Source organism: Neomonachus schauinslandi, chromosome 8, assembly GCF_002201575.2.
Source record: "Neomonachus schauinslandi chromosome 8, ASM220157v2, whole genome shotgun sequence".
In the NCBI taxonomy this organism is placed as follows: Eukaryota; Metazoa; Chordata; class Mammalia; order Carnivora; family Phocidae; genus Neomonachus; species Neomonachus schauinslandi.
In genome coordinates, this window is record NC_058410.1 from 29,013,812 (window position 1) to 29,027,808 (window position 13,997).

Genomic DNA, 13,997 nt, shown 5'->3' on the forward strand with positions numbered 1-13,997 from the left:
AACAGAAAAAGAAACATCTAGTGCATTCCAGGCTTCTCTCAGAAAACACTAAATCCAGAAGACAAAAAAAGATATCTACACAGTATTGAGGGAAAAACTGTATCACAGGAAATCTGGTCACCTAAGTGTCAATTGTTTGTGAGGTCGGTAGTGAACATGCAAATTAACAGAGAATTATTACAAATGTTCCCTCCCTGAAAACAAGAAAACTACTGAAGGTGTATTATTTGAATATGTAGTACCATTTCCAGAAACATGAATCAAAATTAAAAATTTAAGAACAGAGAATTTATGATCTGAAAATATGTCTGCATGAGGCTTTTGAGACCAGCTAGATATATAGAACTTTATTATTTATGCCAAAAATAATTGCTGAAGATTTATATTAGATAATGTACATATAATAATGTGAGATAACAGAAACATTGTTCTCAAACATTGGGCAAAGCTTTCCTAGCTTGCAGAGAAAAAGAGTCATATAAATATTACTTTTACCTGAAGTGTAGTCAGAAGTTACTTCATCCTGGAGTTTAAAATAAGTGAAACCAGTAATATGTAAAATTGATTATAATACTTTCAAAGTCATTAGAGCTCAAGAGAAAACAAATAATAGATTTTTTTAAAAGGAACAAAAGTAATGAAAGAAGGAATTTAAGAATAAATTCTTAGGGGCGCCTGGGTGGCTCAGTTGGTTAAGTGTCCGACTCTTGTTTTCAGCTCAGGTCATGATCTCACGGTGGTGAGATGGAGCCCTGGGTTGGTCTCTGCACTCAGCAGGGAGTGTGCTTGAGATTCTCCCTTTCCCTCTCCCTCTGCCCCTCACCCTGTGCATGCACCCTCTATCTCAAATAAATCTTAAAAAAAAAAAAAGAATAAACTCTTAATCATGAAAATAAATGTAAATAGTTTTAAGCTTCCTATTTTAAAAAGCAGACTCTAAATTTTTAAAATGTCAGGTGTCTGGCTTGCAACATTGACAGATCAAACAAAATGACCTAAAGTTTAAAACTAAAAGTTTGCAAAAATATAGACAAATCTAAAAAGAAACAGAATTTTCTCAATTATGAATATATTGAAAGAACGAAAAGCTTAAATAAAACATGAACAAATTGAATTTAATCATATGTTGAAAGAATACTTTGTCTCAGCCAAATAGGTTTTCTCCCTGAGAACTCAAGAATAGCATAGGGGCGCCTGGGTGGCTTGGTCAGTTGAGTGTCCAACTTTTGGTTTTGGCTCAGGTCATGATCTCAGGGTCATGAGATCGAGCCCCACATCAAGCCCTATGTCGGGCATGGAGCCCTTAAGATTCTCCCTCTCCCCGCCCCCCCCCCCACGCACACTCTCTCAAATAATTTTTAAAAAAGAGTATCTTATAAATTGGCTATCAGTCAACATCAGTAAATCAGTACAAAGAAGTTGAATAAAAACCATGTGATCATATAAAAATAAGGGGAAGAGCCATAATATTTTACTTGGAAACAGGGTATTAGTGATTTTTGAAAAAATAATTTGTTCATGTAAGTGATAATTATGTACCCTCAGAGGTACATACACATGACTTATTGTGTATGATTTATAAATTAATAAATAAGTTAATAGATTAATAAACACTAAAAATAGGAAAATAGAAATGGCTGGTGTAATCTTCCAGTATGGAAAGATATTCTGATCTTGTAAGGGATAAAAGACATCCCAAGTAAAGGGAATATTCTCTGCACACAGAAGACTTAGTAAATATTTGTTGAATTATATAAATTGGATAAAAGGTAAAAGTCAGCCAATTCACTGAGAAAAATAAATATCTCTATAGCCACAGAGTTCATACTCTTACGTATAGCTAATAATCATAAGATAATAATTGCTAACATTTATTGAACGCATATACTGTGGAATCAGAAAGATTTTCTTAGTGTTTTTTAGTAACTATCCTGTTACTCTTCAGAACAATCTTATGGGAATTTTTTTTAAGAATTGAAAATCTAGGGCGCCTGGGTGGCTCAGTCGTTAAGCGTCTGCCTTAGGCTCAGGTCATGATCCCAGGGTCCTGGGATCGAGTCCCACATCGGGCTCCCTGCTCTGCGGGAAGCCTGCTTCTCCCTCTCCCACTCCCCCTGCTTGTGTTCCTGCTCTCACTGTGTCTCTGTCAAATAAATAAATAAAATCTTAAAAAAAAAAAAAAAGAATTGAAAATCTAATTATAAAATTTACTTGGAAATTTAAGCAATGGACCTAGAATAGCTAAAACAGTTTTGAAAAAGAAGAACAAAGTTGAAAGAATTTTACTATTGGATCAAAGCTCAATGTAAAGTTATAGTAACCAAGACAGCCCGTTAATTGTCGTAAAGATAGACATATAAGTCAGTGGGGGTAGTACAGAATCTAGAAGTAGACCCAAATGTATATGGTTAATTGATTCTTGACAAAAATTGCCAAGGTGTGACAAAATTGCCAGGGTGTGCCAGAATTTGCCAAGGAGTGAGAAAAAGGATAATCTTTTCAACAAATGATGCTGGAACAGATACCCATATGCAATATTATAAACTATGACCATATCATGTTCAGAAATTAAATAGAAATCGATCAAAGATCTAAGCATAAGAGCTAAAATTATATGACTTATAGAAAAAACAGGATAAAACCTTTGTAACCTTGGGTTATGAATAGATTTCTCAGGATACAAAAACATGAATCGTAAAAGAAAAAAGAGGTAAATTGGGCTTTGTGAAAATTCAAAATATTGCTAAGAAAATGAAAAGATAGGCTATAGATTCGGAGAAGATATTTTCAACACACTGAGAAAGTGTATGTAGAACATTTTAAGAACGCTCTTAGAACTCAGTGATTTGAAAATAACCCGGTGAAAATGGGCAAAAGATTTTAACACTTAACCAAAGGAGAGATGCAGATAGCATGTAAGTATGTGTAAAGATTTTCAGTGTCATTACTAATTAGGGAAATACAATTTAAAACAATAATGAAATACCATTACACGCATATTGGAACAGCTAAAAAATGAAAATTGACAATGCCAGATGCTGACAAGGATGTTATGTAAGTGGAACTCTTAAACATTTGGGAATACAAAATGGTACAGCCACTTTGGGAAGCAGTTTGGGAGATATTTAAGAAGTTAAACATCTACTTATCATACAGCTCAGTAATTCTTGGGTGTTTATGCAAGAGAAATGAAAACGTAATGGTACAAAACTAGAAATAAATGTTCATTCATTAGTGTATGGAGAAATAAAATGAGGTATGTATCCATGCAATGGAATACTGCTCAGCAATAAAAAGGAATAAACTACAGATGCAACAACACGGATGAATTCCAAAGCTCTGTGCTGAGTGAAGGAAACTGGTCACAAAAGGCTCTATACTGTATGATTCCATGTATGTGAAATTCTAGACAAGACCAAACTATCTTGATAGAAAGCACATGAGTGCTTGAGTGGGGCTAGGGTGTGGAGGACTAGAGGCTGACTTTGTACAAGAACATGTGGGGTGATGGAAATGTTTAACATTGTGATTATGGTAGTGGTCATATGTCTGTATACATTTACCAAAATTCATTTAATTCTGTACTTAAAATTGGTGAATTTTATTGTATGTAAGTTGTATCTCAGTAAAGCTGATTTAAAAAACAAACTGAAGCAAAAAACCTAACTGACACACAGAAGGGTAAAGATAAAAGGATAGGAGAAGGTGGTGGCTGTGGCCACCGGGGGCTTACCCTGTTTTCCAGGGTCTCTCCCATGGATACACGTTATTAAACTTTGTTTGATTTTTTTCCTGCTTTAAAAAAAAAAAAAAAAAGATAAAAGGATGAGGAAAGATGTAATAGAATGTGAACAAATGTATTTGGAACACTTCAAAATTCAGCCATAACCTAATCCTTGAAATACAAAGTCCATAAAATAGACGTTTTTTAACTGTAGTACCACAAAACTACAAATAACAAATATAAAATTTATAAACCGTTTGGAAATTTAAAAATCATCCCATACAGTTGTTAGTGAGAGAAAGGAAATTAGAACTACAAAAAGCGGGATATTTTAAAAAGTAATAAAAACTATACAGTCTGTGGAATGTATGGAATACTACAAAAGATACCTTGGGAATTGTATTTATTGTTGCGGTTTTTAAAAACTAATTGAAGGGGTGCCTGGGTGGCTCAGTCATTAAGCTTCTGCCTTCGGCTCAGGTCATGGCTCAGGTCATGATCCCAGGGTTCTGGGATTGAGCCCCACGTCAGGCTCCCTATTCAGCGGGAGCCTGCTTCTCCCTCTCCTGCCGGCTTGTGCTCTCTCTCCCTATCTCTGTCACTATCTCTCTCTCTCAAATAAATAAATAAAATCTTTTCTAAAAAAAGTTAATTGAATAAAGCAGAAACATGAAAAACAAATATAAAGTCATAGTATAAAATTAAATGATTTTAGTACAAAGGTTGACTGACGGAGCAGTGAAAGAGAGGAAATAAAAAACTGAATGTCTTCTGATTAACTGTCCCATGGTTCCATTTTTGAAATCTTTTCTTCTAAACCGTAATTCTTCCTTCCATTTCTAATTCTTGGTTATCTTTTTTCCAATTATTTCCTTCAGGAGTGTCCTCGAAATTTGTATATATTCCCACTACATTTCTGGTACTCCCTGAGAAAATAAAAAGAAAGATTTGTATGTGCTTCATTTTAACATAATGAAATTTCAAAGTTATTAAGTATGAGTATATTGATAGCAAGAAGACAAACATAAGTTTCTGAAAAGATTAGCAGTGATTTTCCTTGTGTGAAGCACCCAGAGTTGAGCTTTGGGTCTTCTTTTTCTCTTTAAATATTTTCTGGTTCTTTGTATTTTTAATTTTGCTTTCTTACTGTTTTAAATTAAACATGTATTGCTTCTAGAAACAAAACATGTGAAAATAAACTTATTTTTTAAGAGAAATTATTTTTATTAGATTTGATTCGGGAAGATGTTTTAGAGGGTATCGCTCCATAATTTATCCTTGAAGAATAGATAGAATTTGGAAATACATTGTAGGTAAGCAAAAGAGTCTTAGAGATGGTAACATATTGGGTACATATTGGGATACTAATCCTTTCAACATTTCTCCATCATATATTGGACATTTTCTAACTACTTTTAAACATGAGGGTTTTCAAAAATTGAACTTCAGGGGTGCCTGGGTACTTCAGTCATTTAAGTGATTTCGGCTCAGGTCATGATCTCGTGGGTCATGGGATCGAGCCCTGCCTCAGGCTCCGTGTTCAGTAGGGAGTCTGCTTGAGATTCTCTCCCTCTGCCCTTCCCCCCACTCTCACACACACTTGTGCTGTCTCTCTTTTTTTCTCTCTCTCTCTCAAATAAATCTGTTTAAAAAAATTGAACTTCAGTCTTCATTGGTAAGCTCATCCATTTCTGAAAGAATTCTTCATTTTGATACTGGCTTCCATATTTTAGCACTTTGGTTTGTCCCTTGTGTTTCTTAACACATCTTTTAAGCTCTTACTCAAAATTTTAATTTTAATCTCTGCAGTTGTGTTTTTTAAATCCAATATGCTTTTGAATTTCTTTGATATTAATTACACTTTAAGTTCTAATTTTGTTTATGCTTTTAATTCACTTTCCCTCGTTAATTTTTCTGTTTTATTGGACTTGATGGCTTTTCTTTCATTTTGCTACTTTCCTTCAGTTTTTATTCGTTTTTAAATGTCTAGTCATCTTTCTATATGAGAATCTCTCTTCTGCCTGTTGGTTGTTTTCAACATAATCTACTGTCTTTGGTGAGGGTTGTACCTACCGGAAGCATGCTGCCATATTTCTCTATATTCAACAGCTTTATCCTTTGAATGAAAGTCACCATCTAACACAAATGGAGGTGGGGGACAGAGCTGTCCCTCCCAGCTCCTCAATTGGTCATCCTCAGTTTTAGCCCCTCCTTCTCCTTGTGTTACTTGACTCTGGGCTTATGGCTTCTTCAGAATCACCCTTCTCTGGTTCTTTTCCTATGGGCTGTGGTTTTATCTGCTAATTTCTTAATAGATCTAATCCTGCCTATTTTTTATCCTTGGGAAATTTCTCAATATTTATTTTATTACTAGTAGCATTCCTTTTTGATTTCTAGCCTTTTTTATTAAAAATATCCCATTTAAAATTTTGATTAGAGAAAGATATACAGGTGTGTTTAGTCTGTCATTTGACTTAATTTGATAATATTTAATATTTGGCAGCATTTTCAGTAATGTATTTGGATTAATTGTAGGGTTATTCTAAACTACAGACTTTTGATTTTAGAATGTAATTATGAAGTGTGTGTTTTCTGTTGGGAAACCTAAAATGCTTTACCTCTGTGGCTCCTTTAGCAATTTCTCAAATATCTTGTAATTAAAGTATGGATCATTCTGCCAAAGAGAAAAAGTAACATTTGAGATATGAGCAATTTATTCACTTCTGAAAAGTCATTAAATATTTTCCCCATGTTAATTATCTCATTTAATCTGAAGTTACTCTCAGAAATTACGAATCTAATGCCAAGAGAATAAACTATGATAGTGCTAATGAGATGGTCTAGAATGGTATCAGTGTGTTCAAGTAAAAGATGAAATAATTTTCCCAGTGTTACATTGGGATAAGCACAATCATTATTGTGCTTTATCTTTGTATCATTGAACTGTGCTTGACTGAAACTTTGTTACCGTGTCTTCTTTTCCTAGCTTGACACTGTTAGAAACAATCTTCCGAAAAGTAAAGAAACTAAAAGTGATGATGTAAGTGCTGTGAACACTAATAACCCAGTCACTAAAAGCAAACTAAGGAATCCCCAGTCAACACCTGAAAATACAGATGATGTTAGTGTAGAGGAAGACAAGCAAGGAAAGGCAAGTAAAAAGGTTATGAAAACAGTACTCCAGATGACTGCACAAGGAATGGAACTGGAAACTCCTGTGAGGAAGGTGGATTCCACACATCAGAAAGCACGAACCAGGTCACAGCCAGGTGTTGCTCATCAGAAGAGCGAGAAGGCAGATGAAGAAAGAGAAAATAATAATTTAGATGAAGAAGAAGAACTGATGCAAGCATACCAACTCCAAGTAGCTGAAGAAATGGCAAAGGAGATTAAGAAGAAAATAAGAAAGAAACTCAAAGAACAGTTGACTTACTTTCCCTCAGATACTTCATTGCATGGTGGTAAATTGAACAGTGAGAAAAAAATAAAGAAAAAAAAGAAAGTTCCAATCTCGTCTGAAGCTGAAACAAGGTACTTTGCACTGACAAATGTAAAATGTCCTCTTTAAAAAACACTAGTATTCTCAGCTTTTGAGTGATATCGGTAGTTACACTAAGAAAATTCTTAATCTTTCATGTGGATACATTGCCAGTAAACAATAACAGTTACCCTTTCCATAACACCTTAGTATGTGCTAAATGCTTTATAAGAATTAACTCATTTATTCCTTGTAACAACCTTATGAGGAATAGTAATACTATCACTCTATTTTGCAGATAAGGAAACTTGAAGGGTTTAAGTCACAGAACCAGTAAGAAGCTGAGCCAAAACCTTAGCAGTCTTGTTCTAAAGTCTCTACCCTTAAATACTTATTTACATCTGCTAATAATAGAAACCCAATTTCTCTCCCTTTTTTGAGTTACAAATGCCTATTTGGATATATGAATATAGTGTTTTTCTTTATTATACAAATAATATTTGCTTATTGTAGAACATACAATAAAGACACAAAGAAGATAAAAGTAACAACCATCTAAAGGTAATCATTATAAGCAATTTAGCATGCTAGTCTTTTTCTGTATATGATACTTATATATGTTTGCATATGCAATGTGAGTGCTTCTGTGATCATATTTATATTTATATGTCTTCTTTGGGGAAAGCAAGATAAAAAATGTCTTTTAACTAATTAACTTTTTTTTCTGCAGTCCACATCTACATAAACAACTTGAGGTGGGAACATTCTGTGTTTGATTATTTCCTGGCGTCAGGGACAGGTTCCCTTACTGTCCTCATCTAAAAATAATTCACCTCTTACCAAAAGCTAGACACCAGTGGTAACAAAAGGAGGGCAAAAAGAGTTGCTACTCAAACATGTTACTCAACTATCTGTTGCTGCACAAAAAAAGCTATTCTAGAACTTAGCAGAACAACAAACATTTATTGTCTCTCAGTTTCTGTGGATCAAGAATCTGAGCATGGCTTAAGTGGGTACCACTGACTCAGGATCTCTCTCGGGCTACAGTCAGGATGTCAGCTGGGGATGCAGTCATCTTAAGACTTGGCTGGAGAAGGATCTGCAAATGACAGAGCTGTTGGAAGGCTTGAAATATCTACTTCTAAGCTCACTCATGTGGTTCTTGGCAGGTCTCAGGTCCTGACTGACTTTTGGCCAGAGACATCAGTTCCTTGCCACATGGATCTCTCCATGTGGGCTACTCACAACATGGCCACTTGCTTCCCCAGAGCAAGGGCTCTGAGACAGAGAGAGAGAGAGAGAAAGTCATAGTCTTTATGGAACCTAAACTTGGTTTGGAAGTGGCATCCATTACTTTTGGTCATATTTTGTCTATTAGAAGTGGGTCCCTAGGTCCAGCCCACAATCAAGGGAAGGGGCTAGACAAAGATACTAATAGGAGGCAGGGATCATTGAGGGCCATATTAGAGGCTACTTGCTACAGTATACCATCAGTCTTTCTTACAGCTACCATATCTGTTATGAGCTGGTAAGACATACTATCTATTAAATGTTAGTTCTTGAATTTTAAATAAAACCATGGGTTAGATGACCATGGCATGCAAAAAGTAGTTCTCTTTAAATAATAGTATTTGGTGAAGTGATAAAATAGCATGGCTTTCTGGAATGACTATTTTGAAATATTTCTCTACTCTTTATTTCTCAATCTCTTTTTTAAAAAATATGACTATATTGGAAGTCAGTTTATTATTATTTAGATGCAGATTTTTTACTTGATAAATTACAGACTTTAATAGGCTGGTTCCTCTTCTACAATGAGTATAAGTCTAGGCTGCTACCCCTTAGCATTTATTATTTCATGTGATGCACATTTTCATTTTAATAACGGCCTCCTGAAAATGTAGTGGTACACCAGCCACTGGAAAAGACAAGTAATTAACTGTTACCTAGAAATCAAAAGTTGAATATCTGAAGCCTCTTGAAAGCAGAACAAACTTAGAACACTTTTTTTGCTTTTAAATAAGGTAATTTAAAAATTTGTTCATTAATCATTGACTTGACAACAGGATGAGGATGCTTTCATCATTCCTATGGAAAAACAGATCTCTTGCTCATAAAATATACAACTTTATCTTTTCTGGGAGTTTAGAGCTGAAGTTTAATTTGACTCATGGGTATATAACTCATTAACAAATATAAAATAATACACATTGATACCTAATTTGACACTTCACCATTTTAGTGCATAATAAAAATATATGTATTCCCTAGGGGCGCCTGGGTGGCTCAGATGGTTAAGCGTCTGCCTTCAGCTCAGGTTGTGATCCCAGGGTGCTGGGACTGAGCCCCGCATGGGGCTCTCTGCTAAGTGGGGAGCCTGCTTTCCCTCTCCCTCTGCCTGCTGCTTCCCCTGCTTGTACACACACTCTCTCTCTCTGTCAAAAATAAATAAAATCTTTAAAAAATATATATATATATGTATATATATATATATATGTATCTCCTAGCAGGAAGTAATCTTGATTTTAGGATTATCCTTGACTCTGTTCACTGTTCACGTTGCTGCATCATTAAGAAGAAGAATGTATTTGTAATGGCTTGTACTTTGGTTGTATTTGCAGTACACTGACCATCTCCGATGACACAGTTGAAAGTGAACAAAAGAAGGGCTCTCCAGTTAGAAGAGTTACTTCAGATTCTCAACAAGATGATAAGATAAGCTCAATGGAAGACAATGTAGAAGACAGCATGCAAGATGACACAAAATCCAAACCAAAAAAAAAGAAAAAGAAGGCTAAAACAGGTTTGTTATCCAAATTAAATGAAAAATATGTGCCTTGGTAGAAATAACTTGATTCTAGGACTTTGAGTCCTTAAAACTAAAGAAAATCCAGTCCCAAAGACTATAATTAAAAAAAATCCAATATAGAATACAGTTGGTCCTTGAACAACATGGGTTTGAACTGTGCAGGTCCACGTACAGATTTTTTTTTTCGATAAAGTATAGTACTGTAAAGGTATTTTCTTTTCCTTATGACTTCCTTATAGCACTTTCTTTTCTCTGGCTCACTGTATTGTAAGAATATAGTATATAATACATGTAACATGTAAAATATGTGTTAATCTACTCTTTATGTTATCAGTAAGGCTTCTGGTCAACAGTAGGCTATTGGTAAAGTTTTGGGGGAGTCAGAGGTTAAACACAGATTTGCAAATGCCCAGGGGGTTGGTGCCCCAACCCTGGCATTGTTCAAGGGTCAATTGTATGTGGCACTTGTTCTTGGATTCATGTATATTAAAACATTCATTTATTTGTAACTATGGGTCTCTGTGGTGAGTTAATATTACTTATGTCATCTCTAATTCTTGACTTAATTTAATTGAACCCTAGAATGACATTAACTTTGTTGCTGTTGTGGCACAGATTTCTTCTTTATACCATTGAGTTTAGAACCCCTAAATAATTCAGACTCATATTTATTGAAAGCTATAAATGGTCAATGGCCAATAAACTTTTCAGATGTTAAGGCTGCATCCCTCTGTCACACGTGATTGTCTTCCGACGTCCTCAGCCTAATTCGGCTTCTGTCCTTCCTTCCCACTTTTCCTTCCCACCCTCTTGCTTTCTGTCTTCCTCTTTACTCATTTCTTTCCTCCTCTTATTTTTCTTTACTTGTTATTGCCTTTTTCCTACTTCTTACATTCATTTTTTCCTTTTCAATCTCCATTTAATTGGCCAAAAATTTGGGACCAAAATAGGCAACTTTAGAATTTATGGTAGTTATTCATTGGCTATGCAGTTGATGATGCTTTATTCCTCTTATTACATTTGTAAAACCTTTGTTAAAATATGATACACACATAGAAGGTCTACATGTTACAAGTATACTACTTAGTGGATTTTCACAAACTGAACATGCCTATAAAATCGTCATCCAAATCAAGAAACAACACTTTTAGCGCCAGAAACCCCGTAAGTCCCCTTCCCATTCATTGCTCTTCAAAAGTAAACATTATCTTGACATCTAACACAGTTTGTTTTTGCCCGTTTTTCTACTTTAATGTGAATAGAATCAGAAATCCTGTGCTCTTTCACTCAAAATTATTTTTGTGAGATTTAGACTGTTGCATGTAGCTGAGCTTCTTCATTATCAATTCTGCTTTTGCACTATATAGATACCCATTGTGTGAATAATTTACCAATTGTACAGATGGATGTTTAAGCTGTTTCTAGTTTTAGGTGTTTACAAATAAAACTATAATATTCTAGTCATGTCTTCTGGCAAGCATTTTATATATACATTTTTTTTTTGGCATCTTTTTTTTTTTTTTTTTTAAGCATAGAATTCTCTATTTATGAAGTTCTTGTGTCTTTCAGAACTACTAACTTGGTAGGACACAGGTTGGGAAACGCTACCTAGAAACATGGCTGTGATCCTTTAAATCTAGCATCTAAAGAAAAACTGAAAAATATTCCTCACTGCTTTCTAATATATTTATTTTGTTGGGCATCTTCTTAGGAGAGAGTTACTATGTCAGAGATTATGTATATTTTTCACTTTAATAAGTATTTCCCATTTTCCAGAGTTGGTTTACCAATTGATGATACTAGCAGTATTTGAGAGCCTCCAGTGCTCCACATCTAACATTTATATTGTCAGTATTTAAAAATTTTAGCCATTCTTAGTGTATAGTGTATAATAATATTTCAGTTTTACTTTAAACTTTCATAACTAATGAAATTGAGCATCTTCTTCATGTTTGTTGTCTACTTGGATTTTTTTATTCATACATTTGTTTAAGTCTTTTGTGTGTATTTTTAAGAAATGGCATTGTCTGCCTTTTATAATTTGTGAGAATATTTTATATAGCTAGACATCAGTCTTTTCTCAGATATGAATACATACACACATATATATTGCAGACATCTTCCCACTCTAGGTTTTACTATTCTCTTACTGGTATCTCTTAAAAAACAGAATTCTAAAATTTGATATAGCCCTATTTTTCCATTTTTTTCCTTTGATGGTAAGTGCTTTCTGTGATATGAGAAATCTTTCCCAAGTCCCAAAGATGTTTTTGTATATATTATTTTCTAAAAGTTTTTTGTTTTGCTTTTCACATTTAGCTCTGCAGTTCATCTGGAATTGATTCTTGTATATGGTGAGAGGTAGTGGTTAAGACCCATTGTTTTCCCATGTGAACATATAATTGACCTAGTACCATTTATGGAAGAGAGCATCTTTTTTCCTCTGTATTGCAGTGTCACCTTTATCATAAATAACGTGACTACGGGAATGGATCAGTTTCTATTCTGTTACATTAGACTGTACCAACACAAGATGACTTAATTACTATAGCTTTATAATAGATCTTGCTATTCAGCTGTGTAAGTACTCCAACAGTTTTTTCTTCTTTAGCATTACCTGGGCTATTCTTTGACCTTCGCGTTTCCATATGAATTTTAGAAGCAGCTTCTCAATTCTCCCTCTTCCTTCCCCCATCCCCACCATTATTTTGATCCAGATTGGGTGAATCTGAAGAGATTTACAATAACAACTCTCTAGATAGAGTTGACATCTTTACAAAGTATTAATTTTTGCCATCCATGAAATGGATATGCACCTCCATTTATTTATGTTTCCAGTTTATCTTGGTAATATTTTAAGTTTCGGGAGAGTCTGTCCTTAGATTTATTCCTAGGTATTTGATGTTTCTTAATGCTGTCATAAATGGCATTTTTTTTTTAATTTTTGTTTTCTGTTTGTTGCTGGTGTGTGTGTGTGTGCATACATGCATAAAAATATATGCACAGAGAAATAAAATTGATTTTTTAAAAATTAACATTGTAGCCAGTGTTTTTGCTAAATTTATTACTTCTAAGAGTGTATCCATGGATTCTTTTTTTTTTTTTTTTTTTTTAAAGATTTTATTTATTCATTTGAGACACAGGGATAGAGAGAGAGAGAGAGCATGAGGAGGGAGAGAGGCAGAGGGAGAGGGAGAAGCAGGCTCCCCGCTGAGCAGGGAGCCCGATGTGGGGCTCGATCCCAGGACGCTGGGATCATGACCTGAGCTGAAGGCAGACGCTTAACCATCTGAGCCACCCAGGCGCCCCTCCATGGATTCTTTTAAATTTTCTACATATGTTACGCTATTGTATCACCTGTTAATAGTGATTGTTTCATTGTGCCTCTTTCAGTCCTTATATCTTACTCCTTTTTCTTGCCTTGATATACTGGCTAGGACTTCCATTACAGTGTTAAATACCTTGGGGAAAAGCTTCCATTAATTTGCCGCTTAGTGTAGTATTTGCTGTGGGCTTTTTTGTAAATACTCTTTATCAAGTTTATGAGTTACCTGTACTCTAATTGGCTAATAGTGTTTTAAAATCATGAATAGATACTGAATTTTACCAGGTGCTTTTTCTGTGTCTTTTGACTTGATCGTATAAATTTTCACCATTTTCTCCATTAATGTGGTTAATTGTTATTTGAATATTAAGCCATCTTTGTGTTCCTGGCAGGGGTTAGAGGGACCTGCAGCTTGGTTATGAGGTATTCTCTTATATATATATATATATTTTTTTTAATCTGTTACTGGATTTGATTTGCTAATACTTTGTATAGAACTTCTGTGTCTGGGGTCATGAGAGAGAATGGTTTGTACTTTTCCTTTCTTGAAATACCCAGAGTTTTTGATACCAAGGTTTTGATAATCTCAAAAATAGTTGGGAAATTTTTCATCTTTTTCAATTCTCTGGAAGCATTTGTATAAATTGGTTATTTCTTCCAT

General features: G+C 34.6%; 1 protein-coding gene across 1 annotated transcript in view; it reads left to right on the forward strand.

The window, feature by feature from the left end:
* AHI1 (Abelson helper integration site 1) overlaps positions 1-13,997 on the forward strand; it is a 222,548-nt gene that overhangs the window by 2,854 nt on the left and 205,697 nt on the right. Inside the window, exons 2-3 of the mRNA XM_021693688.1 lie at positions 6,711-7,255; positions 9,824-10,005. Coding sequence (XP_021549363.1) covers positions 6,891-7,255; positions 9,824-10,005 — 547 coding nt within the window. The 5' untranslated portion in view covers positions 6,711-6,890. The remainder of the gene's footprint in view (positions 1-6,710; positions 7,256-9,823; positions 10,006-13,997) is intronic.